The sequence below is a fragment of the Manacus candei genome, unplaced genomic scaffold, assembly GCF_025592945.1.
Source record: "Manacus candei isolate 608988 ecotype Guabito, Panama unplaced genomic scaffold, ASM2559294v1 h1tg000057l, whole genome shotgun sequence".
Lineage (NCBI taxonomy): Eukaryota > Metazoa > Chordata > Aves > Passeriformes > Pipridae > Manacus > Manacus candei.
Window position 1 is genome coordinate 7008828 of NW_026138105.1, and position 16378 is coordinate 7025205.

General features: G+C 42.2%; 1 protein-coding gene across 1 annotated transcript in view; it reads right to left on the reverse strand.

Annotated features, from left to right (window-relative positions):
- BCAS1 (brain enriched myelin associated protein 1) overlaps positions 1–16378 on the reverse strand; it is a 46992-nt gene that overhangs the window by 6107 nt on the left and 24507 nt on the right. Inside the window, exons 8-10 of the mRNA XM_051803335.1 lie at positions 15378–15413; positions 14872–15075; positions 8766–8933 (exon numbers count right to left, since the gene is read on the reverse strand). Coding sequence (XP_051659295.1) covers positions 8766–8933; positions 14872–15075; positions 15378–15413 — 408 coding nt within the window. The remainder of the gene's footprint in view (positions 1–8765; positions 8934–14871; positions 15076–15377; positions 15414–16378) is intronic.

A 16378-nucleotide genomic window follows, 5' to 3' on the forward strand; every position in this document is an offset into this window, starting at 1 on the left:
CTCACATGAGCAAAGACTGCAAGATCAAACCATCCTGCACAAACCTGCCTTATTTCTGTCTGTGTCTCTACTGAAGCTGGTTTAGAAGGCAGAGAACATGCACAGAGAGATGCAGAGTCACAAGGAGGCACTGCCCACTAAGACTCCTCCAGATTTTGCATCCCAAAGAGTGAAAGCACCCAAAAAGGGCAAGGGAAAGATTTGGGAAAGAAAAGAAGCAAAAGGCACCATAAAGCAAATGATAAAAACAAATCTGTTGCAAAACTGCAACACTCCACCCAAAAATTAACAGTACAGGGTTTGGCTATGGAAGGCCACAGCATCTTAGAAAATTTCATGTACAAGTGCAAAAGAAGAGACAGCAAATCTTCCAAAGAAACACAATCACAGAGCAAACTATTCATAGTATAGGAAACTTGGAGAAGTGCAGGATATGTTTGAAGTTCACAGAAGAAAAATCATATGTGACAAACAAAGGATCAGATAATGAAATTGTCACTGTTTGGAGAGTAGCAAATTATGATGTTTTGCCTGGAAATCTGTTTGCAAATGGGATTTTCTTTTTTTCTTTTGCAAAAAAAGAATCATATTGCTCTCTCTATTAACATCATTAAAACAGCACAAATTTACCAGGTTGAAAAGCTGGAAATCTTACATCTCCCCTCAGGGTATGGCCCAGAGCTTAATGCTGTTTAATTTTTACAGCTTTGGGGATTTTACTGTTAGTGTTGAAATATCTGGTGTTCTTCTAAAGGCCTGGGGTTTTGTGCTTACATGACAGGCTCAGGTTTCACTAAAAACAAACACATTTTTAGATACTGTGATTTCAGAGAAAAACCTGAGGGTAGAGGCTCTAGAGAAACACAATGCAAATACACCTCTTGTATCTATTTTTAAAAATACCCTCAAGCCATTCTAATTTTGGGGAAACAAGAATGAGAGGGGGTAGCAAGGCTTGCTTTTTTCACTCAATTCACCTTTCTTCCACACCCAATCTTAAAAAAACCCCAAATTTAAGTTATAGAACCTGCAACCATTTAATACATTCAGTCTTGACCAGTAGGCTCAAGTCCTCCACAAAATAATGGTTTGCGTTGAACTATTTCTTTTTCCAAAGACCAGACATATGTGGGTATATATTTCCTTACATCTGGATTTGTCTGCTCTTAGAGTTAAAAGTCCAGTCAGGAGCTTGTCTTTGCTCTGGATCTGCAGGATGCACATGAAGCCATGGAGATGGAGGTGATCAGTGGCCTCACACACCACCTGGGTGTCAATACTTTAATTCAAGCAAATTCAGTAATTCAGAATAAAGGAGAACTGTCTTTTGAGGCTGCACAGACACCACACTCTACGTGTGTCTTCTTCACCTCACCTGAGAAAAAAAGACCTGTTCAGATGCACTTTTGAGTGGCTCAAGTGATGCAGGTGTTTTCCCAGCACGAGGATGAACAGAAAGTCAGATTTAATTGTGTCTCCCTCTGTTCCACTCAGTTTAACCCTCAGTCCAGGAGCTCTCAGCTGCTGCTCCTTCTTACTCTTATTTGTCTCAGCTTTTGAAATGTCTCTTTGGTGCAGTTGCAAACGTGCACGTTCAGTTCAAAAACAACCACAGCACCCAAAATACAGCTCTGAGACTGAATATAGCTCTGAGACTGGATACACCTGAGTTCAGAGGTGCCAGAACAACCTCTGACCCTTATGAACACTCTGTGAAATCTGTGGGTGTAAAATTAGGGTCTTCCTCACCACACGTGCTTGTTTGTTCAGGACTGAGCCAAACCCGAGTGGGACGCAACAGGATTATTTCTACGAGCAGGTTGGGCCTTTGATGTTAGTCAAACAAAACACTTTTAAAAAATATTCATAATACATTTTCCAGGCAAAATAAGAGGGGGAAAAAAACCCTCACTCCTATCAGATAATCTCTTTGAGGTGTTTCATATTAACCTTGAAAGGCAGGAAATTGGCATATTTGATATTGATTGGAGCAGCTCAGGAAATACGAAGTGAAGCCTATGAATAATGAAACATGTTAATGTTTCTTATTCCAAAGGGTGAGCTGCAGCTGACAGATTGCTTTTCCTCTCTCAACGCTGGCAGTGCAACAGAAATAGAGAAAGAAAAGATGAACAGCAGAGTATTTTCCCCATCGTGTTACAGGAGACCTTAATCCAAGGCTGATTTTTGAGTGAAAAAGGCAGACTGAAATTTCTGCAGATTTTGTGTCAGTGCTGTAATAAATTTCTGTAGCATTCAGAATGGTAGTGATGGAAAGTGGAGAAGAATCCCAGCATTCCAGGGACACAATGGCATAATTCAAGGAGATCCTTTCACAGAAATCCCCCCCAAAAGTCAACAGCAGATCCAGTTTTCACTGGGCTTTTCTGTGTAATAAAACTGTTCTAAATTTACATCAAGGCAAGGGAGAGAAGGAGGAAGAATAATAAGGTGATTTACAAAAATGGAAGGCAACTGGCTGCTAATTAAAATAATAAAAAGTAGATCCAGGACTGTAACTTTTAGTGTTTTACCCAGATCACTTCACAAAACTGTTGCATGAAATAAGGAGCAAATGTCACAAGACAAGACTTCTGTATTTGGGATGCTTTTAGTGACTAATTCATAAAGATTAACCTTGGTGTCATAAGACATAATGAAAATAGGAAGAGTGAAAAATAGTTTTACCGTTAATTAAAAAAGGAAATTCTGAAATGTCAGTTTTTAATACAACTTCAGTTTTTCTCTTAAAGAGCCTTGTTTTACCTTTGATTACTGAAAGATTACTCAAAGTAGTTCTTCTGGGTATCTGGCCTTGCAACAGATGAGGTTTTTGTTCTCACACAAGGTAACAGCATTTGTATTTCTAATGAAAATATAATTTTTCTGAAGCATTTTAAAGGCATGCAGAATATAATGTAAATGTCACATCCAAAGTTTTGGGTTAGCTTTTATGAACACAGAATGAAAGAAACAAAAACAGAATAAGAAAAAATACTACCACGGCTTTTGTTAAATTGCAGTGAACAGTTTTCATTCTCAGTTTCATTTCTCCTTTACAGAGTTTGCACGTAAATGATCTTTTCCTCAGAAGACAAGTAAATCAACAAAATAAAAATAATTCTAGCTGTGTGTATTTAGTTTCACTGCCTAAGCCAAGCTACATGCAGAAATTAAAATAGCAGCAAGAGAGAGGTGTAAACCTGATTGTAAACTCACTAATTAATTTAAGAAAAAAAAAACAGACCTGGAAAAAAATTTGGTGTTTGTTTTAAAATCTGATAGTGACCCTTTAAAATCTTGTTTAATAGCATGAATAGGTAAAATAAATAGATAAGGAAAGAAATCAACGAGCATGGAGCAACTTTCCTCTCAGTGATTTTTACATTTCAAAAGGTAGAGTTGTATGGATGGAGGTGGCAGGAACCCATCACCAAAAGATGAAAAAATCCAGGCACTTACGTGGTGACTGGGGCCATTTACCACTTCGGAACTGGTTGTCCCTCCATCACCCTTGACTGACTAAAATAACAAAGGGTTACAGGACTTCTAACAGGGTTCATTCACTAAGAAGACACACATGAATAAAGGTTTGATTTAAGGCAGCTCTTTGCAACACTAAAACAAAACCAGACACTTCAGAAACTCCACCAACATTTTTGAAACACCCACAACCCCAAGGTGGATTTTGCAGGTTTTTTTCCTGTCAGTCTGTTCCTTGCAAGTCAATTTTCCCATTAAGAAAAAAGGAGAAACATGAGTGAGGTCTCAGTGGACCTGAGATCATATCAGTCCTAAACAAGACAGTGCTATCAGCCCTGCCACTGTAGTTTTCTAGGAAAGAGCTTTTTTTGCTTTGCAGAGCCAAATCCATCTTACAAAATCTAGTGGGACTTCCTCTCTATCCAACCCTCCCACTAAGTGCATGCCCTGTGAATAATTAAAACCCACTCAGCTCTATAGGTGTATTTTTATAATTTATCATCAGCGTCCATTTATTCCCAATTTTTGCTTCACAGTTTATGCCTGCAGTCTGTACACATCTAAGTGATAGCCCTCCTTGGTGCCCACTCTTCCCAATCCAAGCAGACCCTGAGGCTGCAGCTCTCAGAGGTCACTCAGAGCAAACCTTGACTCTGAAATACCTTTTTTTAAGGTACAATCCCCTGTTTCCATTTAGCTTTAAAAATGAGAAAGCCCTGTTTGACAAAACTAGCTCAAGGAGTAAATATCACAAGCTTTGTGACAGTTAAATTAAGCTTTAGTCACAATTAGTGCCACAGAAAGAACAGGAGTGGAGTGTACATTTGTAATTAGGAGCCGTGTTCTGTGGTATTCCCCTGAGTGCTGTACAAGCCACAGAGCTCCGCAGCAAAGCGTAAAATAAACTCCAGAATTTCAAAGAGCCCAAATTTAAATGTCATTCTTCATTGCCTAAGTTCAATGAAAACAATGAAAGGATGTGACTTTTGTTCTAAAGATAGATCAGGCGGAATTGTGGTTTTCTGCAGCTTGTAGATTTGTAACTTGAAGCACAACAGTGTCAGCTCCATCCTACAAATGGTGTTATTGCAAGGATCTATTTCAGTCCCTGATTTTCCTGTAAAACCACAGAAAATCAATATGTGCCAGCAGCAGGACAGAAAACCAAACCACTCCGTGACGATTCATTACTTTTGTGGGAAAAATTCTCGCTCTGGAACACGTTGTTGCTCAGCCTCCTGTGTTTGTGCTCGTGACGCTTTATCTGTGCAAGAGGTTGCAGAAATGGAGGGGAGGAAGCACAGCGCGGTCTGTCTTTACACTGCAGGAGACAAACTCAGTCCAGAGTGTATGAAGATGTGCTGTGATAAGATCTAGTTCGCATTTCTATCTCAGCAAGGCTCAGATGCCTCCAGAAAAAAAAAGTTTGTGCTGTGACATCCATCAGTGTTACTTTTCCCCCCCTAAACACCCCAAACCCAGAAAAAAATAGCCCTGCTTTAGCCAACATCTAGTAATCCATCTCTCTCTTTTTTTTCCCATTATTTATTTTTATTTTTTTCACCAAAAATAACAGAGTAAAGACCTTGAGGTCTAGACAGAGTTCCCTCTTGCAGTCAGTGAGACACGATCCCAAGGATTTCTCTCCAGCACTGCTGACCTCTTATCCTTGCCTTTGGTCACTTAGGATTGCTGCTGCCCAGAGCTTCCCAAAACCACCCCCCTGCTTTCTGTGGCAATAAGGGCTGGATCAGCACGTCTTTAAATGGAGGAAGGTGGGGACAGCCAACCCATTTGCTACATTTTCATGAATAATGAAGAAAAGTTAAGTTGTGACAGCATAAAATAGCTATTCTTGATTCTAAATGCTATTTATTGCCTAAAAGTTTATTTACATGGGGAAGTAGGCCAGCACAGACACAGCAGACAATGTGGAAACAATATTTAGTTATCCCAGGAAGATAAACTCTCCTTGGGAACATCCATACTCAACACTATCTTAGACCATCTGTGCTGCCAATAAACTTCCTGGCTGAGGACAAAGCTACAGCCTCAGTTTACAGTTGGCAATTATCTCATTCTTATTAAAAATGCCAGTTTACACCCTTCTTATCTCCACAAAATATCTCAAACCAACCATTTTAAAAGGATTTCTCTTATTTAGCTTTGCACCTGTTTATATCCTATGCAGGAACTTTCAGGGCTTACATCATCTGACGTGTCCTAAGGGGCTCTCAGACCTGCTCAGCCTCCACAAGGGGACCTGGGGTGATTAATTCAGGTATAACATCTCTATCAGGACACCTGCACTGGCTCTGATATATCCCATCCTGGAAATAACACAATAGCTGTTTGATTTTTGATTAATGAGGCTGGAATTACTTTCAGCTGGATTTCAAATCCACATAGGTGGATTACTTCGATAAAAGAGCAGTGCTATTTCTTCATCTCTTATTGAATTCCAGGGATTTAGACTAATACTTTATCTTGCTATAATTGCCCAATATCTTTTATAGTATTAGTTAACCTTCTCCTATTTTAATCACAGCAGTGGCTTTTGTGACCTTTGCAAGCACAAATAAGAACGGACATCTGCGCTGAGCAAGTCAGCAGGCAGTCTTTGGGATACACACTGCCTTTTCCAAGGGAAATTCCTCCTGGTTCTCCCAGTGGCTTCTCCTTGTGTCAACAGCAGCAATTACAGTGCTGTGGATCTAAATGTCTCCTTGCTGTCACCCCGTGCTTGTGCTTTCTGAGGAGAATAATGTCAAAACTGGGGCATCTGGAGAATAACTGACTTGCCTGTTGGAGGTTCACAATAGACTGCAATAGAATTAATCTTAATTTCTAGGTACCAGTCTTGAATTCTAAAATGCTAAACTGCCTTTCCTTGGGCACCTGGTGGTGACCTGTGTGACATAAAACTGTGGATGTTGTGAGAATACCTTGGGATCTTCCTCTGCAGGCAGAAGAGAAACCCAGTAAAGAATCATATTAATATAAAATTAAAAGTCAACCTCTTCCAAGAGATACTATTGCTCTAATAACCTCCCACTAGCCCAGGTTGCTCCAAGCCCTGTTCAGCCTGGCCTTGGACACTTCCAGGGATGGGGCAGCCACAGCCTCTCTTGGCAACCTGTGCCAGGGCCTCCCCACCCTCACAGAGAAGAATTTCTCCCTCCACTTTATGGCTGCTCCTGCAGGGCAGCCAAACCTCCAGACAAAACTACAGTAGAAACCTTTTCTGAGTGGAAATGACACCTTCCAGTGAATGTTCTGCCAGTGCAGCTCTGCTGAGCAAAAAGCCCTATTAGACATCTCTACAGAGTTCATCTCAGCTCTCCACAGCCCTGGAGCTTCCCTGACTTTTCCTTGTGAGAAAAATCAAGCCTGTGTTGGAATTTCAGACATTTCACCCATTTGCAGCACTCACCACTAGTTCAAAAGTTTTACAGAATGTACCTGTTCAGCAGTGGCTTAAAATCCTTGTGTTTGCCTTCAGAATCAGAAATACTGACTGAGCAGCTGGCACAAAGCTGTTGGGCAACTGATTCTGTACAAAAGCATGGAAACAATCCAGTAATCCCAAAGCTACTCAGAGGAAACAGCCCAGGAAACTTCAGGGACAATACAGATATTAAAATAATCCTTGATCCGTTTGGAAATCGATAGCCAAAAGTAAAGCAGATGAATACTGAAGGTTACAGAAAGTTGCAAAACCACCTAAACCATTAATACAATTATTTTCCCCCGTGGGTAGATGTTTGTCTAGTACTGGTTCTGTTTTCTAGGCCAAAATCTGGATTAAATCCCTGCTCTGATTAGAGCAGTGATACATCTACTGCTTTAACACAGCATTGTTTTCTTCCATGGTGACTAAGATGGGTGTGGAACAGCTTTATTTTTTTTAATGGGCACTATTTTTTGGTAGAGTGACACGATCTGAAGTCATTATCCCCACAGTTGTTAGTGTTTGAAATGCATTGCTCCCAACTCCCCTGCTGCATGCCCAGCTTGTGCCACTGACAGGCCTCCATGCAGGACAACCACAAGGATTTAGGAATAAGGTGGAGATTTTTATAAGCTGACTGAAATCTTATGTGGAATTAAAAGCAGGTTGGGTGCACAATTGCTGGCTGATATTAAGAATTTTTTTGCTTGGATCCTCAAATACATAAGAGTGGCCCTGTAGAAAAGCACCCCCCAAGAACAGAAACTAAATGAACCCATCACAGGTTGGGCTGAGCCCAGCAAACAGCTGAGAATAAAAGAAATGCTAATCTTTTGGAAATAAAAAATGAATCAAGATTTGGGCTGTGGTGTGCACTCCTACAGTCTGAGTCACGAAGTTTAACCTGTGACACTGTGACTGTTCACAGGTACGTACCAGGTATTCACCTGTGGGCAGACACCTGGGCTGGCCATTACATCAGTTTCAAAGAAACTACATTTTTCCACATTTTAATGTTTAAGCTACTCTGATATCCACACCATGTAGCTGCCTGAAAATAAACCAGCATTGACTGAAAATGGAAATCCTCCATATGCATTTGTAAACCTTGTCAAAATAGATCAATTGCTATATAAATCCTCAAGGTCTGCTACGATTTTATCAGAGACGTGTTATTTCTAGACTTGGATTATTTTCTTTCTTGGCCACTTTTCTGGGCTCTTTTAAGAAATATTGTCTGGCTGTTTGTACACAAATCCATTGGAATAATTTCACACCTATAGCCACAACACAATACCAGCCACTTGATCACCTCAGTGGTTTCCTTCTTCCCTCTGGTCTTCTGGGAAAAAGGATTAGATTCTACTTTATACCTTCCACTTTTCCATCTAACAGACCTTTGCAGCAGCAACTGCATCCTTTCACATGCCAGTTTAGCTAACCTACATAAGCTGCCAAAAAAAAAAAAAAATTGACCTGCTGAAAACACAACTCCCTGAAGCAAGTGCAGAACTCGACACAACGCAGGGACATTGGACGAACGGGAGACGGGTTTGGAGATGGGATCCTCCCGGAGCATCATCCCGGGGGAAGCGGCTTGTGGAGCTGAGGTTCGTTCAGTAGCTCAACCCCTGGAGCCCCCTGGGCCACCTGGGGGAGGGAAAGGGCCACCGGAGCCCTTTCCCTCCGGGGGAAGGGACCGCGGCACGTTCCGGGAGGAGCCGCGAGAGGGAGATGCAGGACGGGGAATTGCGGGAGGGGGGTCACACTCCGCCCGCCCAGGCGCAGGATTTCCCAAGAATCACCCCCATCCCGGCAGCGCTTAGCTTACCAGCTTGAAAAACTTCCTCAGATTCGTCTTGGGCGTTTTGCTCTCTGCCCCTCTGGGTTTCACTTCGGAGCCCTCTGGGCTCTTGCTCTCGTCCCTGTCCGGAGCCACCGCTTCGAAAGACGCCTCTGTTTTCTCATTGCTCACGGCCTCCGCTTCCTCCGATGCGTTCTGGGGTTGGGAAACGCGAAAAAAAGGGGAAAAAACATTCCCACTTAATCAGTGAGGATTTGCTTGGGATCTTTAACGAGGTTACAAAGTGCTGCAGCACTGCAGGAACAAGTGTGGCATGAAAGCATCCTTTGCTTAACTGATCTCTATGTGTTGCTTCAGGAATTTGATTAATCCCAAATAAAAAAAGTAAATAAGTGTTAAAATCTCACCATCTTATATAAATCAAACAAATGGCCTTTCTTGTGCTGCAGTACCAGTTCTCAAACGCAAGAATCTAGATTTGACTACAATTTTAAAAAAAATTTAAATGAAATGGCATGCAGCAATATGTGTCCTGAGAAGATGACACTCAGGTAAAACCAGTAAATATGAGAAAGATCATACCCAGGAGTTTGCACACAAAAGCAGAAATAGGATTAAATAAAACACATTGTGGACATTATTAATTGTTAAAACTGTATAGCATCGTTCCTAGTGAAATACAGGAGTGCAACATTCCAGCCCCAGCATTGTCAGGCTGGTCACATCTGCATCCCCAGCTCCTCTTCCCAGCTGCACAGATATAAATGATTTTTTGAGGTACAAGGTATTACGTAGCTCATCTATTCCTTCACCTAATTCCACGGGTCACAGTCATTCTCTTTGATAGTGCTGACCCTCATTTGAATTCAAGAAAAACTCCTGGGCTTTAGGAACGTTTAAATCCTGACTTAGAACACCTTTTTCTTTCTTTAACTTAAACACCTATGCACTTACTTTAATTTGGAATTATTATATCAAAGTTGTTGTGGAAGTTATGGTTTATCTTGTTTGAGATCTTAGGCTTGCTATTAAAAATGGTATGAATTTCCTATAATTATCTCCAGAAACCATTCCTGTAAACCCATCTCCCTCTGTGAGGTTGAATTAACTGACTCTGAAGATTTTCTTTCACAATTTTGTGATCTCAAAGATATCTGTGGAAGCCTGGTCCAACCTCCTGCTGAGGAACTGCTTGCTTTGAGCTTGTGCTGCCTCCAAGGCTGGAGGTTCCACAACTTCTGTGCAATCAGACCAGGGTATTTCAGACATGCTGGGCCAGGAGGAAACTCCAGACACATCTCAAAGTCCTCTTCTCAAATAAAGCTGAGGTGGCAAATGGAGACTTATGACCAAACCCCTTCCAGCAAAGGTTCTCTGACATAATTAAGAAGAATTTTTAATTTTTGTTCCTGTTCCGCCTAAGAAACTTGAAGAAAAATTTCCATTTGTGCATTCAGGAAAATCACCAAGGTGTTTCTGGCAGGAACTGAGAGTGAAATAGGAAGAGCCTGACAAAGCTGAAGTCAATAAACTTTGAATGATGTTACATTAACTGTTCTCTAGAGCAACAGGCTCAGCTTCTTCACTTCACTTAAGGGAAAAACAAAAGCTATATCAAGTTTTGTGACCAGTTTTAGGAAGAAACTCCAATTTATATAGAATAATAATTTGCAAACAGCCTGGCTCACATCAGCTTTGATGCATAAGTGTTCTCATAAAAGTTCTCTCCTTACACCTATAAACTGCAGCAGCTGAGGTTGCTGCATTCATGGGTCCAGATCCTGCTTCCAGTTTCCTTAAACACAAATTTTAATCAATTCAACCTAAGTCAGCAGCTATTGCAGTTATGCACCATGGGCACAGAAGGGCTGTTGGGTTATTTTATTTTTCTTTTGTTAAAGGCACTCTGCCAAATTTAGAAAACATTTCAAGATACATTTGTTTGAAGTAAGATGAGCTCTATTCTTCCTGTTACAGAGCAGCTTTTGCTTTCTTTTTCAAAATAATATTTTAACTTATCTTTGCTAGCTGTGTTTTATAAGAGTATTTTACTGTGCTCTTTATTTCATTGTTTTGAAAGCATTTTTTATTCCCTTAAATGAGTGTCCTTAATTTTCTTTCAGTAGTAAGCTTTTAAAAACAATTGTGGTGGAAAGTTTGTGTCTACTCTGAGACACCTTCTAGTTCTTACAAACCCTCCTGTTGTTTTGGGGAACTGTTACTACACCATTTTCTTATCTGGGTTCCTGAGCACACAAATTGTTGCCTTATGAGAGTGTAACTTATTTTGTGACCTGGATAACTTGGATTGGAGTTTTCCTTTGGCTGGCTGCAGCTTTCCTCCAAATTGAGATAAACACTGCACCCTGCTTTGATCTCGTGCTGCAGTCTGAGCTGGCACTCCCCACTGCATTTCATTAGACACGAGGAGCACTTCTGCTTTCCCTGGGTCAGACCTTCCCTATGAAGCAGCTTTTCTTTTATCTTAACAATATATACAAGATGACCTTTTGTTCGAGAAATTTCCACTTAAAAGGGTAGTCAGGCTTGAGATCTGCTCCAGACTCACAGGCAGGGAGCAGGGAGGGTTGGAGAGACTTTCACCCACCTTCCTGCCCTCCCTGGCCAAGGCAAAGCCAACAGAGGTTGCTGCAGTCAAGGCAGCTCAGCTTTAGCCCTCACCCTGGGCTTGGACCTCCCCCCAAAGCCCCTGTGACCTGCAGCCACTGCCTGAAGGTGCCACCAAGCAGGTTTTGGGCTGTGACAGCTCAGACTATGAACCACTGACACCACAGGTCTGGACAGCCCAGGAGTGGGGTCTGACCCCTGAATCCCTGGGTTGGGGAGGTCAAGGTCCTTCCCTGCTCTGAGGATGGCAGCTGTGCCAGCAGTCAGGCTGTGAAACAGCCCCCAAACCTTATTGCCCCCCTCACTCCCTCAGCCATGGGGGAATTCTCCTTCAAGTGCCTTCATCCACTTACTCAGCAAAACCCAGCCAGGATCTCCTTCTCTTCCACATGGTAGATGGTGTGTATTCCAGGATGGGACCAGGTGAAAGGCTGCAGGAACTTGGTAAGCCCTGGGTAATTTTAACATTTGCCTCACACACTCCACTCTTTTTGCTTATGATGAAACACAATTACAGGCTCAGCAATAAAGGTGAGATTGGACATGGAACTGTTGGAGCAAGTCCAGAGGAGGCCATGAAGTTGTTGAGGGGACTGGAAGTGTTCAAGGCCAGGTTGGATGGGGCTTGGAGCAACCTGGTCTAGTGGCAAGTGTCCCTGCCCATGGCAGGGGGTGGAACTGCGTTGTCTCTAAGGTCCCTTCCAGCCCAAACCCTTCTGTGACTCTATATTCTCCTTCACCCAACAGCCAACCAGTTTGCTGTTTGTGCATTAGCACAGAAATACCCCTCAGTAAAAAGAGCATAATTTTTCTGCAGTCGTTTGACAGCAGAGTTGCAACAGCTTAAAAGCCTAGTTTTTAAAGAAAATCTATCTGCTTTTAAAGATAGTTCACAGAGCAATCCAAATAATGCTGCCTTGATCACCTTCCACAATTTACTGGCCTGCCTTGATCGGATAAATACGAAGCATCCTGTTCCTCTGCCCTGGTGAAAGACCTAAAAGGCCTTGAAGCCAGCTTTCCAACACAAATATGGGAAATCATTAACTGCAGCTTTCTATCAGTATTCCTCATTAGAAAAGAAATGCTGCCATGACAAACATTTGAGTAACAGTTACAAAAACTCCTGTGCAGACCCATCAGGAAATGGGGCAAATTCAAAGTGGTTCCCAGCTGAGAAGCTGAAAAAGGAATTTTTCCTTTTCCCTTTCCATATTTATTCATCTGCAGTCAGAGCAGCAGCATCAACTGCAACGTGTTGACAGGCACTTCATTAGCTTCACTTTGAAGTGAAAGCTCATCAGAAGATGGATATTTAAGAGACTGCCTGGAAAGGGAGAAGCTGGATCTCAGTCCTGGATCTTTTGAGTGTTGTGGCTGCTGTTTGTTAGTTCAAAAGGAAAACTACTCCTGGCTCTGAATTATGCACCTATTGGAACAGTTGCCAGCTTCAATTCTCTGTCCTAGCAAGAGGACAGTGCACTGAGTGGGCCAGAAAGATAAAATCACTGCAGGAAAACATCCCACGAATTCTTCAAACCAAGCTGTTTGAGCCTAACCTGTAATCTAAGGACTTTATTTTTTTGGTACCTCTACTCTCATTATTTTTAGCTTCAAACTGACTGGGTCACCAAGGGCTTTCATCAAAGGAAATATTATTCTCTGTCAAGAAATCTCAGTAAGGAAACATGAGCTTTTTACAGGTGAGGATTCAGTGCTCAAAGAGGCTGATTTTTTTTTTTTAAATTCTTAGGACCAAATCCAGTTCTCTATTGCAGAAATTCGCTCCAGAAAACTTGCAAAAACTTTAGCCTCAGCATGATTCCAGAACCAAGAAGTTCTAACTAAGCAAAACCAGGCTCATTTTTTAGAGTTCAGGTTTCACAGACTACTGTAACTCAGTGCATTTGTGTAAGTGCTTTAACCAGCCCTTAGTATTTTTGGCAGCAACAAAAATCTGCTTGTAGAGAATTCTCTGCAAAACTTTCTGTTCCATAAGCAGCTGATGACGGTGTAGGATAAAAAAAATGCACTGTTATCAACCAACAGGAGTGAAAGAATTTTGGGACAAGGTTTGTACCCCTGAGATGTTTGAGATCCCTGGACTTCACATGAGGATTGTTACAAGGTTAAAGCAGCACAGGGCAGGGACCAAGAGCTAATTTAGCTCTAATATGGGATGTGTAGAGTTGGTGTTCACTGTGGGCAGTAAAACATCAATAACTGCTTTAGTTTGGGTTAATATTTCAAAATAAGGTTTAGAAACCTTACCAAAACCTTATCAGATTTTTTTTAAGCCTTCACTACCAATTTCTCCCTCAAAGAGGTGATTTTCACTAGTTTTCTGCAAGAAAATCTTCCTTTCTTACGTGTTTTTTCTTTTTTAAAAGACTGTGTTACTTCATTATGAAATTGCTGAATTCAGACCAAATTTATTACTCTGTTTTACACTGAGACTACACAAAACAGTCTGCCAGAAGGTCTCTTTTTTTCCCTTATTTCATCCTGATGTTCAACATACATCCTGCTTCCCAGCAAATAAGCCAGACTACTCCGAGTGGGAGGTTTCTGTAGCAATAACGACATAAAAAACCCTCCCTCTCCCTCTTCTTCCCAACTTACATCTCATTCCAAGCACCTGATTCACCCAATTCCCCAGGAAATTAAGTCCCAAGTAGCAAATGTTTCAAGCTTGGATTGTTTTCATGCATATTTACTATTTACTAAACACCTTCATTTCTTTTACATAAATAACATTTCCAAAATGTATCTCCAGCTCAAGCTAAAGAAGCTGCAGGGCCACTCAGCAGCATCTGGGTGTTTGGAAGCAGTTAATTTCTGGGATTTGGACTTGAACAGAAGCCCAGAAAAGCAGTTATTCAACATACAGTGATTCAGTAAAGTTTAATACAGCCCTTCTTTCAACTGAAGATTCCATGAGGATCATGGAAACAGGAACTGTGTTTTCAGAGTTAGTCCTAATTTTAGTTAAAATCATTTTTTAACCTGAGGAATAATGTGTCTTCCCAAGCAACTAAACACCCAGACTCAAAGACTGATCTGCTCTGTCATGGAACATTTTCTACTGGGTAAGAATAGACCCACCAGATTCCAGGTTTTTAAACATCTAGAACTAAAGCAAACAGTTCCAAAAGATGGGGGGTATAAAAGAGAGATGGGTTTTTACAGATATATCTCTATTAATGATATGATTTGGTAAAGAATGCTGTGATCTCTCTGGGATTTTTAACAGAAGCGTTGAATTGACAGAGAAAAACATTCCTTATTCCACATAAATAAAAAAATGACAAGGTTTAACAAACTGGATTTGTGTGTTTTGATGAAACCAGGAGACAAAGATACAAGGGTGTGTTTGTATGTGCATACAAAGTTCAGCACATGGGAGCTGCTCTCCCGGGCAGGTTTGACTGCTCTGCTGTCACAGTGCTCGGCAATAACTCCTCTCCCTGCACGGAGATGGAGCAGCTCCACAATCCAGCCATACCTTTTTCCAGAAGAGCTTGCTCAGGGGCATGGGGGTGGCTGATGGTTTCTCCTTCATCCCCTCCCTGGGGGCTTCACTGGCTGCTCCCTGAGGGGCGGCTGCAGCCTCGGGGGCCTTCGGGTTCTGCTTGGCCGGCGGCGGCTCTTGGGAGGGAGGGACACTTTTGTCTGGTTTTACAGAGGTAACAGGCTGCTGCTCAGGGCTCTGGAAGGAACATGGACACACAGGTTATTGTGGAGAACAAAACACCCAGAGCGTTTTCAGGCATCACCTGGTACAGGTGAGCACCACTGCACAGGTGACATGGGCAGCAAGGTGCACCTCTGCCCTTTCAAATGAAGTGACATCTTGAAGAGAGGAAGCAAATGGCACAGCAACCCACCCTTCCCAGAGATGAGTAACTGATAAAGGAATTAAAACGCTGTCTTAGAGGTTAAAGATGACAGTGAGAATAATTCCCCTTTGCCCACATTATTCACACAGATAACTCCAGCCATCCTACTCACTTTGGTGTTGGTTGTCTGTTGGGTCTCTTTTGCAGCCTGAAGGGAAACAAAACACAAAGACAAGTCTGTCTGAGGCAATGTCACAGTGCTCAGATTGTCTATGGGACAAATTATTTTATTTTTAGTCAATGTTTATGAAAGTCCTGGCTCCTGCAGCCATGGAAACTGAGCCCAGGCTGAGGAGAGGCTTCCAGAGCACTGCCAGGTCCCATCCTTCTACCTGCACTTGCTTTGTGCTCATGTTGTTGTGCTTGCAGTCCTCAACCTGTTCTTTAAAAATAGCTGTATTTCTATCTGCATTCCCATATTCCATATATTCCCGTTCTGTCCAGGTAACACATTACACAGGGTTTGAAGGTACTAGCAGAGATTTTTCTGCACTGAGTCTGCGTGCGCAATTTCCAGGGCACATTTACACACCAGAGCTGGGTGTTTTCTATGGGGAGCCACACACCAGTCTGGGATGTGCTCCTGCTGCCTTCAGAATGGGGAACTTCACTTTCTGGGATATAAAACAGAGGCAAATGACAACCTGGAAAGCAAGGGCACAGAACAGTCATGGCTTTGTAGGAGCAGGAGTTGCAGTTCCACAAAGAGAAGCTCTGCAGGTGCTGGAGGTTGGTTTAACCCATCCCCTCACACTTTTGGGCATTAGGTGGGATTTACTCTTTTCATATAATCATAGAGTGGTCTAGGTTGGAAGAGACATTAAAAATCATCTCATTCCACTCCCCTGCCATGGGCAGGGACACCTTCCACCATCCCAGGTTGCTCTAAGACCCGTCCAACACGGCCTTGGACACTTCCAGGGATGGGGCAGCCACAGCTTCTCTGGGCAACCTGTGCCAGGGCCCCACCACCCTCAGAGGGAACAATTTCTTCCCAATGCCCAATCTAAACCTATTCTCTGTCACTATGAATCCATTCCCCCTTGTCCTGTCACTATGTGCTCTTGTAAAAAGTCTCTTCCTTGTAGTCTGCCTTTTGTAATAAGCTCCTCC